Here is a 22,821-nt window from a genome sequence, read left to right as displayed (position 1 = left end):
CCCACTAGTCACATGCAAGAGGAAGGATGCTCCAGGCCTGGAGGAACAGGAAGTTTTGACTGGCTGGACCAAACATTTCCTTGCATGTCCACTCTAGGAAAACAAGGAATGTTGTACTTGACTGCTCTCAGTGGATTACATCCCACAGTTCTTTCATTTGTGGTGGACCTGTAAAAGGGTAAAAGCGTATTGGGAAATAATTTATAATGAATTGAAAAAAATGTTTAAAAGCACTTTCCAACAAAACAAAAACAAACCAGAGTCCTTTATGTTGGGGATAATTCAGAGGGAAATTCCCAGGTGTCAAAAAAGGCTGTTTATGTTTGCCACTACTGTGGCCCATGTTTCGTTAGCCCAGAAATGAAAAACGAACAAGGTCCTAACTAAAGAAGAATGGCAACTTAAGCTGACGGAATATGCCCAGCTTGCAGATCTAACATGCAGAATAAGAGAACAAGAAGAACATACATTTAAAGAAGACTGGAAAAGGTTTATTGAATATATGGGGGGGGGATTGTGTACACTTGAAAACGTCAGCAGCATTAAGATAAATTCAATGGTGTAAACAAGTTTTGATGGATGTAATAGTGGAATACTGAATGGTTTACTTTATGTAAAATATGCAGGGATTTATGTTGTGCAAAATGAACCATGGAAAGAGAGGAAGGGAAGTCACTGATATTTTAAGGTTGTTTAAGTGAATATTCGAAAATGTAAAACAGATGTAAAAAATGTATATTAAATAAATAAATAAATAAATAAATAAATAAATAAATAAATAAATAAATAGAAGGTGATATAAAGGGTGAAGCCAAATCCTTCATCATCTATTGAAATTATGGCACAAAGGGGTCGAGAGAAAGGGGTGCACGCCTTGATAGTTGACAAAGGGTGTAGCTCAGTGATAGTTTGGCATGAAGATGGTCCCGGGTCCATTCCCCAGCAACTCTAGGTAGGGCTAAGAGATGAGATACTGAAGAGATGCTGCTGGTCAGTGTATCAAAACCCAGCCAGATGGACCAATGTTGTGTCTCAGTCCAAGGCAGCTCCCTGCGTTCCTATAGAAGGACACAGTCTATTTATAATACCACTCAGAACTTCCTTAAAATCTATGGTCCATGTCGCTCCTGCGATTTATTGCAGTTATGGAAAAGAGCAAAGTCCCCATTGAAGCCTGCTGCCCTCTCTTGGCCAGCTTTCAGTTGGACCTGGCTATAAGAACAATTGGCTGGAGCCAGCACAAGAGACAGAAGTGAGTAGTAACAATAAAAAAGCGAATTGCTCCTTCTGGTGGTTTCCTTGCCAAGCTCCAAGCCTGGTGCTTCTTGAAATTCCTGACCTTGATTTGTGTTGGGACTCCCAATCTCCAGTGACTTGATCCTACCCGGACTCCTGTGTTGGCTGACAACGTTATAAATCAGAGTGGTGAGGACATAAAACCTAACTGGCCCTCTCCTTTCTGTGGGAACACCATATGCATTCAGAATTTTGTCCAACAGAGCTCCAACTCTGGACATAAGGTGGCAGTAAAGGACAATGTTTTAACCTTGAAGAGTTAAAGCTCTCTGTCTCTTTTTTACAGGATTTTTCCTTTTCACTTCCGCTCACAATATCTGGTGGAGAAGGAAGGTTTTCCACAGGTGCCAAAAAAGGCAATAGAGATGGAACCTGTCAGATAGGTAACACGATGGAGTGCCAAAGGTAGCTTTTAAAGGACTGGTTCCTCTTTATTCCCATGCTTCCATTTGCCTGTTTGTGGCAACACGTCATACAAATGTTGGTATGGGAGTAAGCGGGCCAGAGAGACAGCAAAGAGACATATGGCCCAGGGCTTTGGGTTCCTCCTGGTGAGCCAATTTTCCGGCAGCGAAGGCTCCCCACCTACTGCTAAATGCTATTTATCCATAGGAACGTTGCCATAGGAAACGGGCAGAGACCTTTAACCTTCCGATGCTAGCAAAATGCACTTCTGGCCAATATATATGCAGATCCAAAAGACCACGATTTAGTGATAAGCTGGGGTGCAGAAGGTAATTATTTTACAAATAAACTGCAGAATGTTGCAGCATGAAGCATACCCTCCAAGCGCCCCCGTTTTCCAGGGACAGTCCCGGATTTATAGAAGCTATCTAGGTTTGTCATTGCCTGCTTTTTGGGAGAAAGGTGATGACAAACCTAGACAGCATCTTAAAAAGCAGAGACATCACCTTGCCGACAAAGGTCCGTATAGTTAAAGCTATGGTTTTCCCAGTAGTGATGTCTGGAAGTGAGAGTTGGACCATAAAGAAGGCTGATCGCTGAAGAATTGACGCTTTTGAATTATGGTGCTGGAGGAGACTCTTGAGAGTCCCCTGGACTGCAAGAAGATCAAACCTCTCCATTCTGAAGGAAATCAGCCCTGAGTGCTCACTGGAAGGACAGATCGTGAAGCTGAGGCTCCAATACTTTGGCCACCTCATGAGAAGAGAAGACTCCCTGGAAAAGACCCTGATGCTGGGGAAGATTGAGGGCACAAGGAGAAGGGGACGACAGAGGATGAGATGGTTGGGCAGTGTTCTCGAAGCTACCAGCATGAGTTTGACCAAACTGCGGGAGGCAGTGGAAGACAGGAGGGCCTGGTGTGCTCTGGTCCATGGGGTCACAAACAGTTGGACACGACTAAACGACTAAACAACAACAACAAATCCCAGTTTCTGATTTGATCCCAAAATGTCCCGCTTTTCGTTAGGACTTTCCTATTTTCATTAGAGAAGTGTTGGAGGGTATGGAGTTATCTGATCCCCAAACCTTCTGAAGGCAGCCCTGTATAGGGAAGTTTTTTAAAATGTTCCATTATGTTTTTATATATGTTGGAAGCTGCCCGGAGTGGCTGGGGGAGCCCAGTCAGATGGGCAGGGTATAAATTATTATTATTATTATTATTATTATTATTATTATTATTATTATTATTATTATTAATGGAGTAGGACAGCCCTAATTTCATCAGAGAAATGTTGGAGGGTATGATGAAGCACTTCTGTTCAGGGTTCCATGCAACCAGCATGCCCTATTTTAAAATACTTCATTCTATCTTGCCCCAAATCAGAAGCTAACAAGCTTCCTAAGATCCCGGCAAAAAATGAAACTGGAAGTGCAAAGTATTATGCTTAGTTCTTTCCCTCCCCTCCTCCAAGTCTGGTGTACTGGCCTGACCTGCATGATCGCTGGACCTAGCCATTGTTCCCTAGCATAATTCTTATCCATGGGAAGCATTATATTGAATATGCTTTCTGTTCCCTTTTGCCAAATACTTGTTTGCAATTACGCTGCAGAGCAAATGTTAACACATTGATAAGCGTTGTTGGCAGAGTTTTGTACGCTTTGGGGAAGGAGGTTGCTGAGGGAAGAATAAGAGATAGGAGCTGCCGCAGAGTTAACGAAATCCAATGGCTTTGCATCACCAGGATAACCACCAGAACCCGAAAGGGATCGAGTTTGCATCAACTGCTCATGTGTCAGAATGGAATTTGTGGAATGAACTGCAGGTGAAGCCAATAATTGACGAGGGTGACATAATCTCCCGCATAGAAATTATCTATGCATAGAATAAACGTAAGCTTTCGTGAAGCCAAGGGGCCCTTAATAGGATTTTCCTCCTCCTTTAAACTACCTGTTGCCTCTTGGGAAGCCTGCAGAGCAAAGGCTAGCGTGTTGCAGGACCAAACAGGATTGAAGATCGCCCCGAATGATTCACCGATCCATTAGCTAGCAATGACCATCTCTCAAGAAGTCTGGATACATATCATTTTATTTTGAAAAACGGCCAGTTGTCATTTGGGTTGTAACTGGAAGGTAGGCAATTTTGCTCACCACCAGCTGGAATCACCTGGCAAATTTCTGAGGCCTAGGGGTACCATAAAAATCTGTGGTTTTTTCCTCCTATTTGTTAAAATAAATAAGCAGATGGCAAATCCATTGCTGCCGATACGTGTTCTGAACAGGCCCTAGTTTTTGAAATATTGAGATAAGAAATGCAAGATACATTGGGAAGGAAGGCTAGATGAGCAACAATATTTCAAATCTGCACTAAACTCTGCAATAATGACTATTGTGCACGATTATCTATGTGTGGATAGTAATACATGCATCACAAATGACAATGATTTGGATTTCGCAAAACCAGGTATTTCTTATGTTCCTATCCAACTTGGGTGTGCTCATGTTACCATAACAATCGACGTGGAAACAGTTTTTCATCGGATGCCACATTCGTGATATATGGTTACAATAAAAGACACGCATAGGGGGTTAGTTCTTTAAACTGTTTTCTGTCGAGGTCCACCATTGCAGTTTGCTGCTTTTTTGTGTGTGAATTGCCACATTTCCTTATGCCATGGCCACCAAGTGGGTGAATTGAATGTCTAGAATGCAACGCGTGAAAGGAAATAATTGAAAGGGGCACCTGCTTGTATTACAAGGTAAACAAGCATGCAGATATAAAACGTTATTTGGGGCTTGGGAGAGAAAGACCTGGCTTCGCAGGCAGAATATCATAGGTACAAATCGCTGGCATCACCACATAAGAGGTTCAGGTTGTTGTTGTTGTTTAGTCGTTTAGTCGTGTCCGACTCTTCATGACCCCGTGGACCAGAGCACGCCAGGCACTCCTGTCTTCCACTGCCTCCCGCAGTTTGGTCAAACTCATGTTCGTAGCTTCGAGAACACTGTCCAACCATCTCGTCCTCTGTCGTCCCCTTCTCCTTGTGCCCTCCATCTTTCCCAACATCAGGGTCTTTTCCAGGGAGTCTTCTCTTCTCATGAGGTGGCCAAAGTACTGGAGCCTCAACTTCACGATCTGTCCTTCCAGTGAGCAAGAGGTTCAGGTAGCAGGTGGTAATAACGAGATGCAGGGAAGCAGCTGCCAGTCAGAGGGGACAATGTTGGACTAGATCAGGGGTAGGCAAACTAAGGCCCGGGGGCCGGATCCAGCCCCCCGCCTTCTAAATCCAGCCCGTGGACAGTCCGGGAATCAGTGTGTTTTTACATGAGTAGAATGTGTGCTTTTATTTAAAATGCATCTCTGAGTTATTTATGGGGCATAGGAATTTGTTCATTCCCCCCCTCCATATAGTCTGGCCCCACACAAGGTCTGAGGGACAGTGGACCGGCCCCCTGCTGAAAAAGTTTGCTGACCCGTAGGCTAGATGGACGAATAGTTTGACCACTTGTATGACAACTTCTTATGTCCCTAAGGCATAGCTGTCAAGTGTCCCTTATTTGAAGGGACAGTCCCTTATTCCAGCACCATGTCCCGCTGCTGTCCCTTATTGATGGATGTCCCTTAAATGTCCCTTAAATGATGTCCCTTAAATTTCAAAGGAAGCAGCTCCTCTCCCTCCCTCCCTGCTGGCCAGGGAGGAGGGAGGCTCCAACTGTGTTGCTTGGCTGTGTTGCTCACCCAATAAGAAGTCTAAGAACGACTGGGGGGTGGAGCTTGCATGCCTTGTGCTGATCAAATCGGCTGCGTTCCCTGGGGACTCGCCTTTGCTCAGTGCTTCCCAGCGGAGAGGTGACGGTGGTTTTCCTTGAGGCTTCGTTTGACTGCTGGCTGGGCTTTCTGCCTTTGGCTCAGAGGGGCTCAGAAGTTGAACATACCTGTTCTTTTAAAAAAACAAAAAACAGAATCGGATGGATACGTCATCGACGGCCCACTCACCCTTGCCGGCGAAAAGGTTTGTCTGGAGCGGGGGCACATGGTGGGGGAAAAGGAAAGGAGATCTTGTGGGGGGGGGGAGGCTGTGTGTGTGTGGCTAGTTAATGCAAGCTGAGGGGGGTTTTGAATGCTGGACGCCATTTTGTTGCACGTGCTGCTGCAAACTTTGCAGTGCAAAGCCAGGCCGGGGAGCCATCTTAAGTTGAGGCTGCATAGGCCTTGTGGTACATGTGATTCAGATTCTATTCAGTTGAACCTCTGGTTACAAAGTTGGTTGGACAGTGTTCTCGAAGTTACCAGCATGAGTTTGACCAGACTCCAGGAGGACAGGAAGACTGGAGTGCCTGGAAGAGGTGAGGCTGCAGGCCCCTTATTTTGGCTGCTGGTCCCTTATTTTCAAGGCTGCTGGTCCCTTATTTTCAAATCTGTAAGTTGACAGCTATGCCCTAAGGCCACATCTGCACCACACATTTAAAGCACTATTATACCACTTTAGCAGCCATGGCTTCCCCTAAAGCAGCATGGGTACTGTAGTTTGACCTCCTAGTCCCTGCACAAAGCTACAGTTCACAGGGTGATTTAACCATCAATCCCTCTTCCTGGGGAATTTTGGGAATTGTAGTTCTGGGAGGAGAACAGGGCTCAGCACCCTGAACAATCTACAGTGCTCTGAGTTCTTTGGGGGAAACCATGACTGATTAAGTGGTACAATGGTTCTTTAAATACCTTGCGCAGATGTGTTCTAAAGGTAACAAAACAGAGCCCACTTTTTAAAAAAATCGAATTCAGTGCGCTCACCAGCTATGGCCCTGTTTGCAAAGTTCTGCATGTTACTTCCCCATCCAGAACTTATTCAGAATAATTAGAGGTGCTTTGCCATTAGCATTGCTGTGTGGTTTTACAACCTGGCTTGAGTGGCTTGTGCGCTCCTTATGGGTACACACTGCTGATGTAAGATGGACAAAAGGAGACAATTTCCGGGGTTTATTTGGCAGATTTTACAAAGCCAAAGCTCCTGAGCTTGTGGTCATACGCCTGCCTCATCCCACGTCCCGTCAGTTCCCATTGATGCTAGAAGGCCACGTGTGTGCCTCATAAATGGCAAGTGTTTTATGGACAGCATCGTATGGGTGACAGTGATGGTCGTTGGCATTAAAGCATCATTATAGGACTGAAAGACCTTTGCCACCAAGCCGCGTTTATGAGGCTGACACAGTTAGGTTGAGGTCCTGCTTTGAATGGGGACACTGAAAGTTTATTACCTCTTTGTTCAGCTTCTTTCTAAGGCTTTGCCAAAGTCCTGGTGGCACTCGATCCTATGCATGCTTGTTGAGAAACAAGCCCCATTGAGATTAAGGATGTTTCCTCCCAAGTAAGTGTGCAATAGGATTGCGCCTTGGGAGCGCATCTGTTCTTTACATAATATCTTGCCCTGTGGACTTTTGTGGTATGGAATGCATTGTCTCCTACCCCAGAAGGCCCAGATCTGTTAAGAGATGGAGGAGAAATTCAACTGAGTTTGAATTCAAAGATGACCCTGCCCTAATTCACACTTTCTGAAACACTGCGAAAACAAAAACACAGCCAACCATCGAAATACACTCTTCTCTGAATCTTGTGATTCTATGATTTTCCAACCAAGCAATGTGTACAAAAATGCAAATGTACCAAGGTTAAATGTGCATTTATTACTGAAAATAACATGCAGACGTGCATTATTTCAGGGGAAATTGCTTTGCAAAAATATGTATATGTGAATATTAGGAGGAAAATGCTCTAAAACGCTGACGAATCTTTGTGTGTGTTTTTTTATTCACTGGATGTGGGCATGTGGAGAACTGAACTTAAGGCTGGAATGAAATGGGAATTGATAAATTCACCACACCAATGTGTTACATACTCCATTGCCCGGCAATGGGGAAATTTGGCTGGGATCCAAAGTGCTTCTTGAGCACGCCGCGTGAATTTTGCGGATTCCCTTCCCTTTTGAAAGGAGCTTGTGGGACAAAAGTTTCCCCTTTCCTTGCCCTTCCTCCTGTGCCTTTTAAGAACTGTCCTGATACCGCATGTAAGTAAACGGTGGTGGGGAATTTTTCCTGCTACTGAATTGACTCAAAAAGCTGATAAAAGCTGGGGCGGAGAGGCGAGTGGCTGCCCTTTATATCTATGCAAAGGATGGAACTGCCCAAAAAAGACATTAGATTGTTTTTGTATGCCACAACTGCAGCAAGAATTTTGTTAGCCAAAAATTGGAAACTACAAGAAATACCAACAGTGGAGGAATGGCAGATGAAGATGATGGACTTTTTGGAGCTGGCCGACCTGACTGGAAGAATCCGCGATCAGAAAGAGGAGGAACATCAAGAAGATTGGAAGAAATTTAAGGACTATTTAGCTAGACATTCTAATATAATATAAGTAGAACTACTTGTAAGCACCAAACTGGCCTAGGAGTAAAATATGTGGAATTGTATAACTTTATGGATTGAAAACATTATGAAAAGATATTAAGATGGCAATTTGAGTAAGTTAAATTTATTTGAAAGTGGATATTGGAAAACTGCTACAATGAGATCTATGGAAACTCAGTTTGGGGGGATCTGAGGAAGTCACTTAACAATAATAACTAAATTGGGATTTTAACAGTTAGGATACATGTTTGTTTGTTTGTCTTTTTAATAGTGTAATGTTTTCTTTTATGTTTGTTAAAAATTTGGAAAATCAATAATTTTTTGGGGGGGGAAATCTGCAAAGGATGGGAATGAGGAGAGACAGGACTGGTCTTTGAGAAATGCAAGCCCAAAGGCCTCTTGAGTGTGTGGAAACAGAAGTATTTCCCTTTGGAAGATGGCCTCTGTTTGTTTTGAGAAGGGACATGGACTGCACACACCCAAATACAAGAGATGTCAAGAGCAGAGCTAGCACACCTGAGTTGTGGTTGGCCTTACAAATGGCGGCTCCAGTGAGGTTGGATCCAGGGTTGCTGTCCATATATAACAGTCCCAGTCCCTACTTTCTGGTCCTTGTTGGTTCCTAGTTTGCTGTTTGTATAGATTCTAGGGAACCCCTTTTCTAGAAATGGCTCAACTAGTGGGACAGAGCCTCCTAGCTCTCTGGCAGTGGAATTTACAGTGGTACCTCGGGTTAAGTACCCCGTTCCGGAGGTCCGTTCTTAACCTGAAACTGTTCTTAACCTGAAGCACCACTTTAGCTAATGGGGCCTCCTGCTGTTGCCGCGCTGCCGGAGCACAAATTCTGTTCTTATCCTGAAGCAAAGTTCTTAACCTGAAGCACTATTTCTGGGTTAGCAGAGTCTGTAACCTGAAGCGTATGTAACCTGAAGCGTATGTAACCTGAGGTACCACTGTATACCTCTTTTAAAATATTTTTTATTGGGGATTTCAACATAACAGTTTATCAAAAATACATCACCCACATTTTCCCCCTCCCACCTAAAAAAGAAAAAACCCACCCTCCCACGCCTCCCCAAGACTTCCCTCAGCTCCTCTCTCTGGTTTCTCAGCACATGTTATTCTCTGCATGTTATAAAATTGTAAAGATCCTCAATTTACCGTATTTTTTGCCCTATAAGACGCACTTTTCCCCCTCCAAAAATGAAGGGGAAATGTGTGTGCGTCTTATGGGGCGCATGCAGACTCCTTGGCTTCAGCGATAGCAACGCGAAGCCTCCAAAGCCTGCGCTCCGGAGGCTTCGCGTTGCTTCCGCTGAAGCCAGGAGAGTCTGCTCTTTGAGGCTGGCGGTGGGGGAAAGCAGCGCTTCCCCCATCGCCAGCCCCAGAGGATGGGGGGCAGCGGGAAGGCGTGCGACGCCTTGCCGCTACTCTCCAACCCGGCTTCAAGTCTGGCGGTGGGGAAAGCAGCGCTTCCCCCATCGCCAGCCCCAGAGGATGGGGGGCAGCAGGAAGGTGCGCGACGCCTTCCCGCTACTCTCCAACCCTCCTTTGGGCTTTTGCGGGAGATGGGGGAATTCCCCCACCTCCCGCAAAAGCAGGCAAAAGCCGTGCGCTCTTTAAAGGGGCTCCGCGGCTTCTGCTGGCTTTTCTACGAGGGGAGGGGGATTCCCCCACCTCCTAGAAAAGCCCGCAGGAGCCGTGCACCCTTTAAAGAGCGAGCGGCTCTTGGGGGCTTTTCTCCAAGGAGGGAGAAGGGACTGACTGGCCGATCAGCAGGTCGGCGGTTCAAATCCCTGCGAGGGGGTGAGCTCCCGTTGCTCGGTCCCTGCTCCTGCCAACCTAGCAGTTGAAAAGCACGTCAAAGTGCAAGTAGATAAATAGGTACCACTCCAGCAGGGAGGTAAATGGCGTTTCCATGCGCTGCTCTGGTTCACCAGAAGCGGCTTAGTCATGCTGGCCACATGACCCGGAAGCTGTACGCCGGCACCCTCAGCCAATAAAGCGAGATGAGCGCCGCAACCCCAGAGTCGGCCACGACTGGACGAAATGGTCATGGGTCCCTTTACTTTGCCAAGTTACCAGTCAGTCCCTTCTCCCTCCTGCGGGCTTTTGCGGGAGATGGGGGAATTCCTTTACTTTGCCAAGTTACCAGTCAGTCCCTTCTCCCTCCTGCGGGCTTTTGCGGGAGATGGGGGAATTCCCCCACCTCCCGCAAAAGCAGGCAAAAGCCGTGCGCTCTTTAAAGGGGCTCTGCGGCTTCTGCGGGCTTTTCTAGGAGGTGGGGGAATTCCCCCACCTCTTAGAAAAGCCCGCAGGAGCCGCACACCCTTTAAAGAGCGCGCCGCTCTTGGGGGCTTTTCCCTGAGGAGGGAGAAGGGACTGACTGGCCGTTTCAGTCCCTTCTCCGTCCTGGTCGAAAAGCCCGCAGGAGTCACGCGGGGCTCCTGTGGGCTTTTGCGGGAGGTGGGGGAATTCCGCCACCTCCCACAAAAGCAGGGAGAAGGTCTTGGAGTAGCACACAGGCTGCATGCAGCCTGTCCACTGCTCCCAGAGCTGCGGGGGGAAAATCATATTTTTTTCCTTGATTTCCCCCCCTGAAAACTAGGTGCGTCCTATGGGCCGGTGCATCCTATAGGGCGAAAAATACGGTATCTATCTGTATGTTACCAATTCCTGCCAACCTAACAGTTCAAAAGCACAAAAAGTGCAAGTAGATAAATAGGTACTGCTCCAGCGGGAAGGTAAACGGCGTTTCCGTGCGCTGCTCTGGTTCGCCAGAAGCGGCTTAGTCATGCTGGCCACATGACCCGGAAGCTGTACGCCGGCTCCCTCGGCCAATAAAGCGAGATGAGCGCCGCAACCCCAGAGTCGGCCACGACTGGACCAAATGGTCAGGGGTCCCTTTACTTTGCCAAGTTACCAATAAAGAATTTGTGAGTGTTTATTCAAAACCTGCCAAGGAGTCCAGTTCATTTTGTTGTTTCTTTAAACACTTCGTAAAAGGTTCCCATTCTTCTTTAAAATCACAGTTCAGTTATCCTTGTCACGTAGTTTATGTGTCAATTCCGCCAATTCCGCATAGTCCACCAATTTCTCTTGCCACAGTTCTTTAGTCGGGATTTCTTCATTCTTCCATCCTTGCACTATTAAGACTCTTGCCACCGTTGTCGCGTACATGAAAATGCTTTTTAATTTCCTTGGCAGGTCTTTTCCTACAATTCCTAACAAGAAAGCTTCAGGCTTTTTTAGAAATGTTAATTGGAACATTTTCTTCAACTCATTGTATATCATTTCCCAAATTTTTAAAATTTTACTACACTCCCACCATTTATACCTCTTAATGGGAGGGAAGAAATGAAGCATGAGGAAGGTTAATGTGGGTGCCCTGGCAGAACCAATCTGGTGCCCTTGCTGGTGTTTGTGGACTCCCCTTCACCTCTTGCATTAAGCAGCAGTGATACTGCTCCCAGGAAGCTAAGCACAGCAGCTGTGTCCTCACCATGCAGGTTCCTTCTACCATTTTAAATACCGTATTTCTCACTCTATAAGACGCACCAGACCATAAGACGCATCTAGTTTTTGAAGGAGGAAAACAAGAAAAAAAATATTCTGAATCTCAGAAGCCAGAACAACAAGAGGGATCGCTGCACAGTGAAAGCAGCAATCCCTCTTGCTGTTCTGGCTTCTGGGATAGCTGCGCAGCCTGCATTCGCTCCATAAGATGCACACACATTTCCCCTTACTTTTTAGGAGAGAAAAAGTGAGTCTTATAGAGCAAAAAATATGGTACGTTTGTTGTTAACTCTGCCAATCTGCCTTTTCTATATTTTGGTGACGGTGCCCAAACTGCCTGTCCAAGCAGCAACTGTTGCGGAATGCTGTTGAGCTGCAGCTACTCTATAAAAAGAACAACCAGATCCATTTATCAGATTAAAGATTCTATTTAACCCCCGCAAATGTTTGCACAGTGTAACCACTGGGGCCATTTTGCTAATGCGGCTGTTTCAGAAGTCGCTGGGAGGCAGACTGTTGCAGAGTAATAATAATAATAATAATTTTTATTTATACCCCGCTCTTCCCGATTCAAAAACCAGGCTCAGGGCGACTAACAACAAATTTAAAACACTTAATTATAAAAGCAGCATAAAATACAGTATAAAAACATGAATAAAAATTAAAATAAAAAATCAATTTAGGGGAAATAAGCATTAGATAATCCCCAGGGCTAGCTGGCTGAATTGGTCCTACTTGGGCCAGCGAGGAGGCCAGGGGAGAATTAACTGTGGGGTCTCAGAGCGGGTGATCTTTGTAAAAGGGGAGGGGGAGGGAAGAGAAGGGAAATAAAAGATCAGGCTGAATTCAAATTAAAGAGTAGATGAAGAAGGCTGGCAGAGGGCAAAGAAGAAGGAGGAGGAGTTTGGATTTGATATCCCGCTTTATCACTACCCTAAGGAGTCTCAAAGCGGCTAACATTCTCCTTTCCCTTCCTCCCCCACAACAAACACTCTGTGAGGTGAGTGGGGCTGAGAGACTTCAGAGAAGTGTGACTAGCCCAAGGTCACCCAGCAGCTGCATATGGAGGAGACGTGAACCCGGCTCACCAGATTACGAGTCTACCACTCTTAACCACTGCATCACACTGGCTCTCAAAGAAGAACTTTCAGCAATAGAGCTGAACCTTCCATTAGGCAGGGTGGCTCAGGCAGTGGCTCTTGGGGAGGGGCCAAGGAGCCCTAGTGGCAGGGCCACCAGCTGCCCCTCTCTGCTGGAGGGCAGAGCTGTGTGTGCCACTCAACCGCTTGGTGCCCCCTAAGCTAGCTTGCTGCTCTCAGGCATGGTGGAGAAAGCTGTCCCTCAATGCCAGTGCTGACAGAAGTTCAGAGTCCCAGGCTGGTTGGCTGACCAACCCTGATGTGCTTATCTGGGGTGGGATTAATTCAGGCAACTTGCTGAAGTGTAGGTGGGCTCCCACGAGGCATGACACAGTGATAACATCAAGAACCTTTATTGAACTAACAGAACTGGACAAAGCAACTGCTTATATACATTTCTGAAGGCCTGGGCCACTCCCACTCCCATCATGATTGGCTGTCTAAACTTCCAAGCTGCGAATCATAACTCAGAGTTCAAGGGCCAATGGCAGAGGCCCAAATCCTGAAATGTTCTGTGATTGGGTATCATGCATCAAATCGGAACACAGGGGCTCAGAATCTTTAGTCCAGACTCAAGCTCAGGCAAACACAGATCACTGAATACATAACACTTGCTGTCATCAGATGTGGTGATGGCCATTAGGCAAATTCACAGGGGATGTGTTGGCTAATCCTGATGGCTGTAGGGTTTTGATGGATCCAGGCCAGATGGGTGGCTGGGCGTGAAAAATGTTCAGGACAACTGGAGGGGAGGGGAAACCATTGCAGCAAGCAAAGTCCCAACTATCCCATCTGTTGCCTTCTTTTTTTTCAAATCTGCATTGCAAGGTAGTAGTAGTAGTAGTAATAATAATAATAATAATAATAATAATAATAATAATAAATTTTTTTACTTATACTCCAACCTCCCCGGCCGGATCCAGGCTCAGGGCAGCTAACACCAGTAAAATTACAATAAAAACATAATAGGGGGGAAAAAACCAATTTAAAATACTGGTTAAAATGCAATTTAAAATGCAGCCTCGCCAAGAGACCCCGTGTGCCATCCGAGGTGTTTGGAGACAATGGAAGAGAATGCAGCTGTGGCACTGCCACCTTAAAGAGTCATTTTGCCCAAGGCTACAGGGCCTGAACTCAGTCAGCCCTCCTTGACATTATCCAGGCCTGACGCAATGGCAGACCTTAAGGTCTCAAATTTTAGCAGCACCCTGTGCAACACCCAAATTTGGTCCTCCCCACCTTCCATTCTAGCTCATAGTTGCAGAGCCCCCTTGTGGCACCCCCAGACTCTGCACCCAGGGCGACTGAACCTGTCACGCTTCTCTAAATCCTCCTCTTCCTACAACTGCATTCTCTTCCACTGTGTCCAGACACCTTGATTGTGTCTTTTCAAAGGCCAGGCAAAAATTGGTGTTGATACAGAATGCAGATGCCAGGCCAGATTTCTGGTGAGAAAATCTGATGCCCTATAGAGCCATTTGCTGCTTCTTGTGACTAGCAGGAACAAAATATATTCAAATATATTTAATTTCATATCAGTTACTAAATATAGAATTTGTGTCATGCTGCTGCGGCAGTTTGATTGTCTTAGCAGAGTTAATACATATATTACTTTACCTGGTCATTGAGCAAGAAATGCAGCTTCAACATTTGATGCTTTCCTTGTTTTCATATTTATAGCTCAATCTTTGTTTAGTATGGAGATGAAGAGAAGGAGCTTCTCTTTGCTTCCTAAATAGAAATCTCTCGTGGAGCCAGCAATGACTCTGCTCTTGCAGGTGGAAAATCAACTTAAGGGCTAAGCCTTCTTTCTGCTATTGGATTAAGAATTCAGAGTCGCCACAAGGAGTCAGATAAGGAAGCACAATCCCGTTTACACCTTTGATGCTGGCAGCAAATTTTGTTTTCTAGCAGGTTTCTAGTCTTCATGATCGCTGTGAGAGAAACTCAGATATAAATCTGCAACTTTTTCATGCAACCACACAAGTTGCGCTCTCATTATCTGAGTTTTATTTTATTTTTTTATCCTGCAGAATAGTGTATTATCAGCACCAGCAGTTCATTTGGGCTGGTTGTTTTGCCACAATTATCTTGGAGAAGAGCAGGGCAGTTGCTGTGGCCCTCAGTACTCCTTCTTCCTTCCAGATCAGATTTCCTTTCAAAATTTCAAGGTATGCAGAAATTATAGGTTGCCTTTCCCATTTTGTTGCATTTATGAGGCTGTTACTCATAACACACAGCATTGGCCTGGCATGTAGAAGGTCCCCTAGTCCAAACCCTGGCATCTCCAGGTGGGACCTAGAGGATCGCTTCTCTGAAATCCTGGAGACCTGCTGCTAGTGAAAGTAGACAGTACTGAATTAGGTGGACAAATGGTCCAAATCCTTATGAAGTAGCTACCTATGATTGCTATATAATACTTAGCAAAAAAATCCAAATAGATAATATCTCATTTACACATTTGTATATATAATAGCGCAATGACAAACCTAGACAGCATCTTAAAAAGCAAAGACATCACCTTGCCAACAAAGGTCTGTGTAGTTAAAGCTATGGTTTTCCCAGTAGTGACATATGGAAGTGAGAGCTGGACCATCAAGAAGGCTGATCGCCGAAGAATTGATGCTTTTGAATTATGGTGCTGGAGGAGACTCTTGAGAGTCCCATGGACTGCAAGAAGATCAGACCTCCCCATTCTGAAGGAAATCAGCCCTGAGTGCTCACTGGAAGGACAGATCCTGAAGCTGAGGCTCCAATACTTTGGCCACCTCATGAGAAGAGAAGACTCCCTGGAAAAGACCCTGATGTTGGGAAAGATGGAGGGCACAAGGAGAAGGGAACGACAGAGGACGAGATGGTGGGACAGTCTTCTCGAAGCTACCAGCATGAGTTTGACCAAACTGCGGGAGGCAGTGGAAGACAGGAGTGCCTGGTGTGCTCTGGTCCATGGGGTCATGAAGAGCAGGACACAACTAAACGACTAAACAACAATATATAATAGCTAAATCGTTTTATGTCATTGTCTCCTTACCTTACCACGGTGTATCTGCAGAAAACACAATGCAGACAACTGTTAACAGATATTACCGTATCCACATTGGGGATAAGTGGAAACTTTTGGTTCAGAATTTTGTTTTAGCATCTAGTGGTACTCCGGATGTTCTGAGACCTCCTTCCAGTGCGCCGATATCACCACCTCCTTTGCAGTGTGGGCTTCAAAAGATGTCTACTGAGCTATTTCCTTCAGCTTTCCCTCTCTGCACTTGCCCATAGCAGACTCAGTCAACTCTGTAGTTCTTGTTGAAAACAATGGATGTTCTTATAGTTAAACTATGGAACTCACTCCCACCAGTGCTTTTTTTCAAGAAAAATAGGTGCCGGAACTCACTATGAAGTTGAGTTGCTGTGCTCACCAGGCCTGAGCTGTTTTGTTTCTTTGAATAAAGAGTTAACTTCATGGACACCTTGTGAGTTATTGCAGACCTGTACCCAACACCTGACACCTGACACTGAGTAGGAATTTAAATTTGCATCTCTCACATCCAGTGATCAGTTCTAGATGCTGCCCTGGATTATTTCCTTGGGTGCTCAGGAGCCTGTTGGGATTCACGGGTTTTTAGGCTAATGTTCACCTAGATCCCAAAGCCTAGAATACACATCCTTCTCTTGACCACTTGGACAGTATTCCCCAGTCTTGCTATCCTGAGATCAAAAGACCAATCCCAACTCTTTACTTTTCTTTCCTGGCAAGGTCTCATGTTGGCGTGCTGTGTTTCATGTTTCCTGGTGTAACTGTTTCCCAGTCTGTCTGTTGAAACAGGTGCTTGGTGAATTAGGTGGTGTCTCCCGCTGGGGTTTTGTTTGCCTTTGCAATCATGGTGACGTTGGCTGAAGGTAGAGTTGTGTATCATGTGACGTCACTTGCTGAATCTGAGCACCGCTGTTGTCTTGGGGTTGACACCACACCCTAAATGCAAATACTTCTTCCAGGTTTATTTTCAGAATATGGCCCTGTTTAAACTGCAGTGCACTGGAAGCTCAAAGATGCTGTCGAAAACCCGGGGGGGATCTAATTTTGAGTGAACTCACTTCAGCTCAGCTTCAGCCCTAGTCCTTGGTGATCTTTAACACAACATATCCCTTATATATCCTATAGGTATATTTCAATTTCATTGTTCTGCATGGGACAATGACAATAAAGATATCATATATCGTATATCATAGGTCACTGCAATCAGCAGGAGAGTTTCTCCTCAAACTCCCCCAAATACCAGAAACCTTTGCTATTTTTAAAACTCTTTTAAGCTGATTTTATGTTTGTTATTTGCCTTGAGACATAACTAAAAAGCTGGTTGGTTGGTTGATTGATTGTTAATAATAAAATGCACAGGAGCAGATTAACCAACTTGACAGGCTAGCTTCAACTTTACTATATATTTTTATGCAGGTGGATAAAGACAACTGGTTTATACAGTATATACATAGGAGCCAAACTGAAGCGATATATTGATGCATAGCTTTCTTGTGTAATATGTGGAACTTGCATGGCAAGTTCCCGCCTCCCCCCTTGAAAATAAAGACACGAGACACAAGAATCCGAGTTAATGGGTCAAATTAGGCCACAACTTTATTGATTAGAGGAATTGAGCGGTATTGGCTTAGGCATTGGTCCTACACTAACCAGATTCAACTGGTAAGGGTTAACCACCAATAGGGGGAGTCCTGCCGAGGCATGTCGGCTAGGAGCTCCCCCCGGAGTTACCGCTTGGGGGCGTGCCGAGGGCCCACACCTCCCTAGGCTCAGGACGAGGCCATGCCCCCCGGAATCCTTTACCGGACTACCCTTAGCTTTGGGGAAGGTGATGGCGCTTCCTTCCCCCCATCATCTGCATAACAATAGATCGATACCCCTACCAATGCCTAACCGCCAATACCGTGAATTTGTGATGGATTGCTACGAGGTAGGCGAAAACCAAGTGGCTGGAGCCAATCTGCCAAATGGGAAAATTCCTACCAGGCCCCTTGACGGCGACCGACTGGAGTCGATAGCATCGTCAGAGACCTAGCCGAACGGGTGGGCGGGACGGGAAAACCTGGCTGGAGCTGCACGGCAAAGAGGAAGAGCCTCGGCCGTGCCAGACCTAAATGTGGCTAGGCCACGCCCCCCGGCCCAGCCGATTGGCTGGGCAGGGGATGACGCGTCCGAGGATTCCCCAGGTCATCACGGGGCTGAGGCCAGCCCTGTGTGGGTGGGGTGGGTGTTAAGCCTGCAATCCCACCTCCTCCCTAGCTCGGAAGTGGCTTTCTCAAGCTCACTGTTTGCCTCCTAAACATATGAACCAACCTGGAACATGTGATCGCCCTCAGGCCCTTTGCAAGAGGTCCAGAGGATGGCAACACGAAAACGGCCCTTTTCTGTAGTGGCTCCCCATTTGTGGAATGCTGTACCCAGGGAGGTTCACCTGGTGCCTTCATTATACACCTTTAGGCACCAGGTGAGAATGTTCCTCTTCAACCAGGCATTTGACTGACTGACATCCTTTACCCTTTTAAGAATGTGTGTTTATTTTTTTTTGGGGGGGGTATTCTTTTGTTTTGTTATTGCTCTTATTTCTATTATGTATTTTGTGTTTTTATTTTGCCTTTTTATGCTGTGAACCACCCTAAGATCTTCAGATGAAGGGCAGTATACAAATTTAATAAAATAAAATATTATCAAAGAGTGCTTTTGGACCATTACAATTTTCTGGTGCAATTCAGTCACATACCAGCAAATCCAGACTGCATAATTATAGTTGATTGGGAAGCCTTGCTCAACAAACCCACTTTCTCCCAGAAGATTGGACTTTTTGCAATAAGTAAAGTGATGTCAAAATGCAATGGAAGGCAGGGGATAATGCCTGCTTGACGCAATGTCACTTAATCTCCCTGCAGATTTCTCTTTGCAGTTTCACCCACCTGCAGTTTGAATTGGCACAGCCCAACAAAAAGTCGTACCACATGACTCTTGTGATCATACAGCTTGGTTCTAAAATACCGGCCACAGTCTGACAGGCCACATCGCATATGTTTCAGGAAGTTTTGTTCCACTTCAGGCCAGAAGCGCCAAGCTGAGGAGTCTGGCACATTCTGATTTCTGTGTCTTGTTGACTTTTGGTTTCAAGGTTCAGGCTGTTTCCTTGCAAACAAACGGTTCTGAGAAAGAAAGAAAGAAAGAAAGAAAGAAAGAAAGAAAGAAAGAAAGAGAAAGAAAATTGTTAAACTGGGTAGAACAATTCAACTTGGCAGATACATTGCGCCATCTCTTGATATTTCTTAAGTACTGAAACAAATGAGGCACAACTGGAACCCGACAATACTGTACAGTGGTACCTCAGATTAAGTACTTAATTTGTTCTGGAGGTCCGTACTTAACCTGAAACTGTTCTTAACCTGAAGCACCACTTTAGCTAATGGGGCCTCCTGCTGTTGCCGCGCCGCCGGAGCACGTTTTCCGTTCTCATCCTGAAGCAAAGTGCTTAACCTGAAGCACTATTTCTGGGTTAGCAGAGTCTGTAACCTGATGCGTATGTAACCTGAAGCGTATGTAACCCGAGGTACCACTGTATTAGGATCTGGTGACAGATAGAATTCCCTGTGAGATTTGTGCTTCCTAACAGTAGAAACAACTGAGCACTAGGGTGGAGGGAACCTGCCAAAGGTGGCTGTGAAATATTGTTTCTGGAAATCTTGCAAGAGCTTTGGGGCTGAGAACTGAGTAAACTTTCAGCAGGACTGAGAACAGCAACTTTATATTCGTGCGGCATGTAGAAATAAGTTTGAACGTCCACAACAATTTCATTAATTTCTCTAGGGTGGGAGGAAGGAGTGTGTGGCGAAAATCAATCCTGTTGAAACCATTGTTCCGTTTCTCTCCTTGTGCCCCACCCCCACCCCCCAATCTAGATTGAAGAAGGAGGGAAAGCAGATTTATTGAACTCTCAGCTGCAGCCTGGAGATGAAGTGGTGAACATCAACGAGGTGGAGCTCAGCAGCTCCAGGCAGAAAGCCATCTCCTTAGTGAAAGGCTCATGCAAGAAATTGAAACTGCTCGTCCGCAGGTAGGTAAGCGTAAGCCACGATAGAGGTGCAAAGGGTTGTTGCATACTGTAAGGGGTATCGGGTGATTGCTCGAGAGCAATCAGGCAAGATGCCTCACTGGTCTGTTCTAGAGCTTTATTATTGGTGCTAAAAACCTTTACAATTCAGAGCGCCTCTGTTCCATGTCTTCTCATTCACTGGCAGAATCTGAGAGTGGGCGGTCCTTAAATCTTCCCCAGCAGAGTAGTTTCTTGACCCCCAGTCTACGCCTCCCCTCTCTGCGCGAAAGCCTACTGCTCAAGGAAGGCTTGGGTAAAGGGGGACCTCCCCGCTTTGCTCAGGCAAGGTATCCTGGCACCGCCTTGCCTCCTCCGAGCCCTGAAGCTCCTCTCCACTAGAGGCGTGGCTTCCTTCCTCCGCTGAGGAAGTGCTGCTTCCCACGATCTTTGGGGGCCCTCTGCAATCCATCCGCCTTTTCCCCTCTCGCCCCTGAGCTGATGGCAGTTCCCTGACACGTACCGTTGCAATTCTGTCACAGTTCTTGTGGTGCTTGCTAAAATTATGTGGCTATCAAATACCTAGGGATCGCTGTTGCTCACCTACCCTCTTGTTTCATAAATGCAACCCAGATAGCTGCGAATGAGTCTAAACATAATGGCAGTGATTCCAACACTCGGTTTTTCGATGGACCACTTGAACATTGCTCAGGGTCTTGGCAGGCCGTCCGCTTAATGATGCTACAACAGGCAGAAATACCATGTGCTGTACTGGCTTTACGCCTCCTTACCTGGTGTCTCTCAACAATACCACTCGTATTGAGAAGGTCCAGGCTGTTGGGGAGAAAAATAATTCTCCTTCAAAGAGGAGGGTGGAGGTGCATTAAAAGAAGAATCCAGCAGCTGATCCTGTGCATATTTACTCAGACGTAAGCCTCACCAAATCCATGGTAGATATTCATAGGACTGCAGCCTTAGAAGCTTGATCTCATGCACCTTTTCTCAAAAGGAAGCCTGTGTTCTGTATGCCACTTACTTACGAGTAAGCTTTGTGGCTCACAGACTGTAAATCTTGGTTCGTTTTATGCCTCACCTGGTGTTTCCCAACGATACCATTCATTTGTTGTTGTTTGTTGTTGTTTAGTCGTTTAGTCGTGTCCGACTCTTCGTGACCCCATGGACCAGAGCACGCCAGGCACCTCTGTCCTCCACTACCTCCCACAGTTTGGTCAAACTCATGCTGGTAGCTTTGAGAACACTGTCCAACCATCTCGTCCTCTGTCGCCCCCTTCTCCTTGTGCCCTCCATCTTTCCCAGCATCAGTGTCTTCTCCAGGGAGTCTTCTCTTCTCATGAGGACCATAAAGAAGGCTGATCGCCGAAGAATTGATGCTTTTGAATTATGGTGCTGGAGAAGACTCTTGAGAGTCCCATGGACTGCAAGAAGATCAAACGCATCCATTCTGAAGGAAATCAGTCCTGAGTGCTCACTGGAAGGACAGATCGTGAAGCTGAGGCTCCAGTACTTTGGCCACCTCATGAGAAGAGAAGACTCCCTGGAGAAGACACTGACACCATTCATACTGAGGAAGAAAAGGCAGGGATCTCAGAGTTCTTGAGGCTGAAACCTTTATTATTTCCTTATAAACCTCAGCCTCCCAAGGAAGCATATCTTTGAAATGAATTCCTTGATAATTCACAACATCCCTTCCGTGGAGATTTATAAGGAGAGGTTGGATGGCCATCTGTCATATATGATCTAGCTGAGATTCCCGCATTGTAGGGGGTTGGACTAGGTGACCCTTGGCAGTGCTATAGCTATGGGGAGGGGGCTAGCCTGGTATTATTATTATTATTGCCCCAGGTGAAGCCTCCAGAGGGGTGCCAGTGAGGTTCCCAGCCTGTATGTGTATGTGCATATGCACGGGGAGGCAGTGGCATAGGGTGGGTTGCTGGTGCCTGGGGCGGGGCAAGTGCTGTTTCTCCTGATGACTGGGCAGCTGGGGTGGGGGGTACACCAGGGGTGTGTGCACATGGAGCCCGTGTGGAATATGAATGAAACCCACCTCCAATAGGCTCCTCATCCTCCGCCTCCATCCACCTGCCCACTAGACCAACCTGCTTGCCATTGCACCTCAGCTGCCAGGGCTCCATGCCTGTCATGGGGTCACCTGATTGTGCCCCCTCAAAAATGTGCGCCCGGGGCCATGGCACCCCCACGCTATACCCCCTGGGGGGGTCCAAACTGGGTCATTGACCCAGGTGAAATAAAGCCTAATTTCTCCCCTGCCCTTGGGTCTCTTCTGGCTTTACCATTCTATGGTTCTGTGATTGTGTGACATCGGTTGCTCCTATCTCTGTGCATCTTCAGTTTCTTCCATTTATAGAAAAAAAGACACCCCCCGCCCAGTCCACACCCCGATTCTAACGACCTGATCACCGGCGGTTAGCAGTCCATGAGAAAGAAGCCGTGCATGGGGCTCTGTCCTCCACCTCCCTTTCCCCCCTTTAATTTGGTCTATTTTTAGATCTAAGTTCCCTTTCCCCACCCACACTTTATAGCAAGAGTTCTGCAGGTGGAGGCAGAGCAGTTCACCTGGCTGAGCACACTGTGCTTCCAGAATGGCTTATCTGAGTCAGAATCGGGTCAAAAACAAAACAAAACAGAATGCATGCAGTTTCAGTGCCGATGTTAGCCAAGCCCAAGTGGTTTGCTGACTCCTTTCGGCGAGAACAATCCGCTCGCATTCCATCAGCATCACCTGAGCAGCGCGGCCATTTCCAGAGCCCGGGACACCTTCCAGATTCTCTTTTAGCCCTGTTAACTGGTTTGTGGCCTCTCCCCTAAAAGAAGCAGCTTTTGCTTATTTGCTTTCATTGGTCCGTTGCACACCCCTTCACTTCCTGGGTCAGCATTACTCTTCCCATACTGATTTATAAATAAAAGCACTATCACACCACTCTGACAGTCCTGGAGGATCCTGGGAG

General features: G+C 46.3%; 1 protein-coding gene across 2 annotated transcripts in view; it reads left to right on the top strand.

The window, feature by feature from the left end:
• The window catches only part of SHROOM3 (shroom family member 3), a 217,144-nt gene that overhangs the window by 32,984 nt on the left and 161,339 nt on the right, over nucleotides 1-22,821 (top strand). For both annotated transcript variants that reach the window (XM_053404332.1, XM_053404331.1), the window contains one exon: nucleotides 19,704-19,858. In XM_053404332.1, coding sequence (XP_053260307.1) covers nucleotides 19,704-19,858 — 155 coding nt within the window. The remainder of the gene's footprint in view (nucleotides 1-19,703; nucleotides 19,859-22,821) is intronic.

The sequence above is a fragment of the Podarcis raffonei genome, chromosome 9 (assembly GCF_027172205.1).
Source record: "Podarcis raffonei isolate rPodRaf1 chromosome 9, rPodRaf1.pri, whole genome shotgun sequence".
NCBI lineage: Eukaryota > Metazoa > Chordata > Lepidosauria > Squamata > Lacertidae > Podarcis > Podarcis raffonei.
Note: the sequence above shows the minus strand (reverse complement) of the source record. Positions and strands in the feature narration are given on the sequence as shown.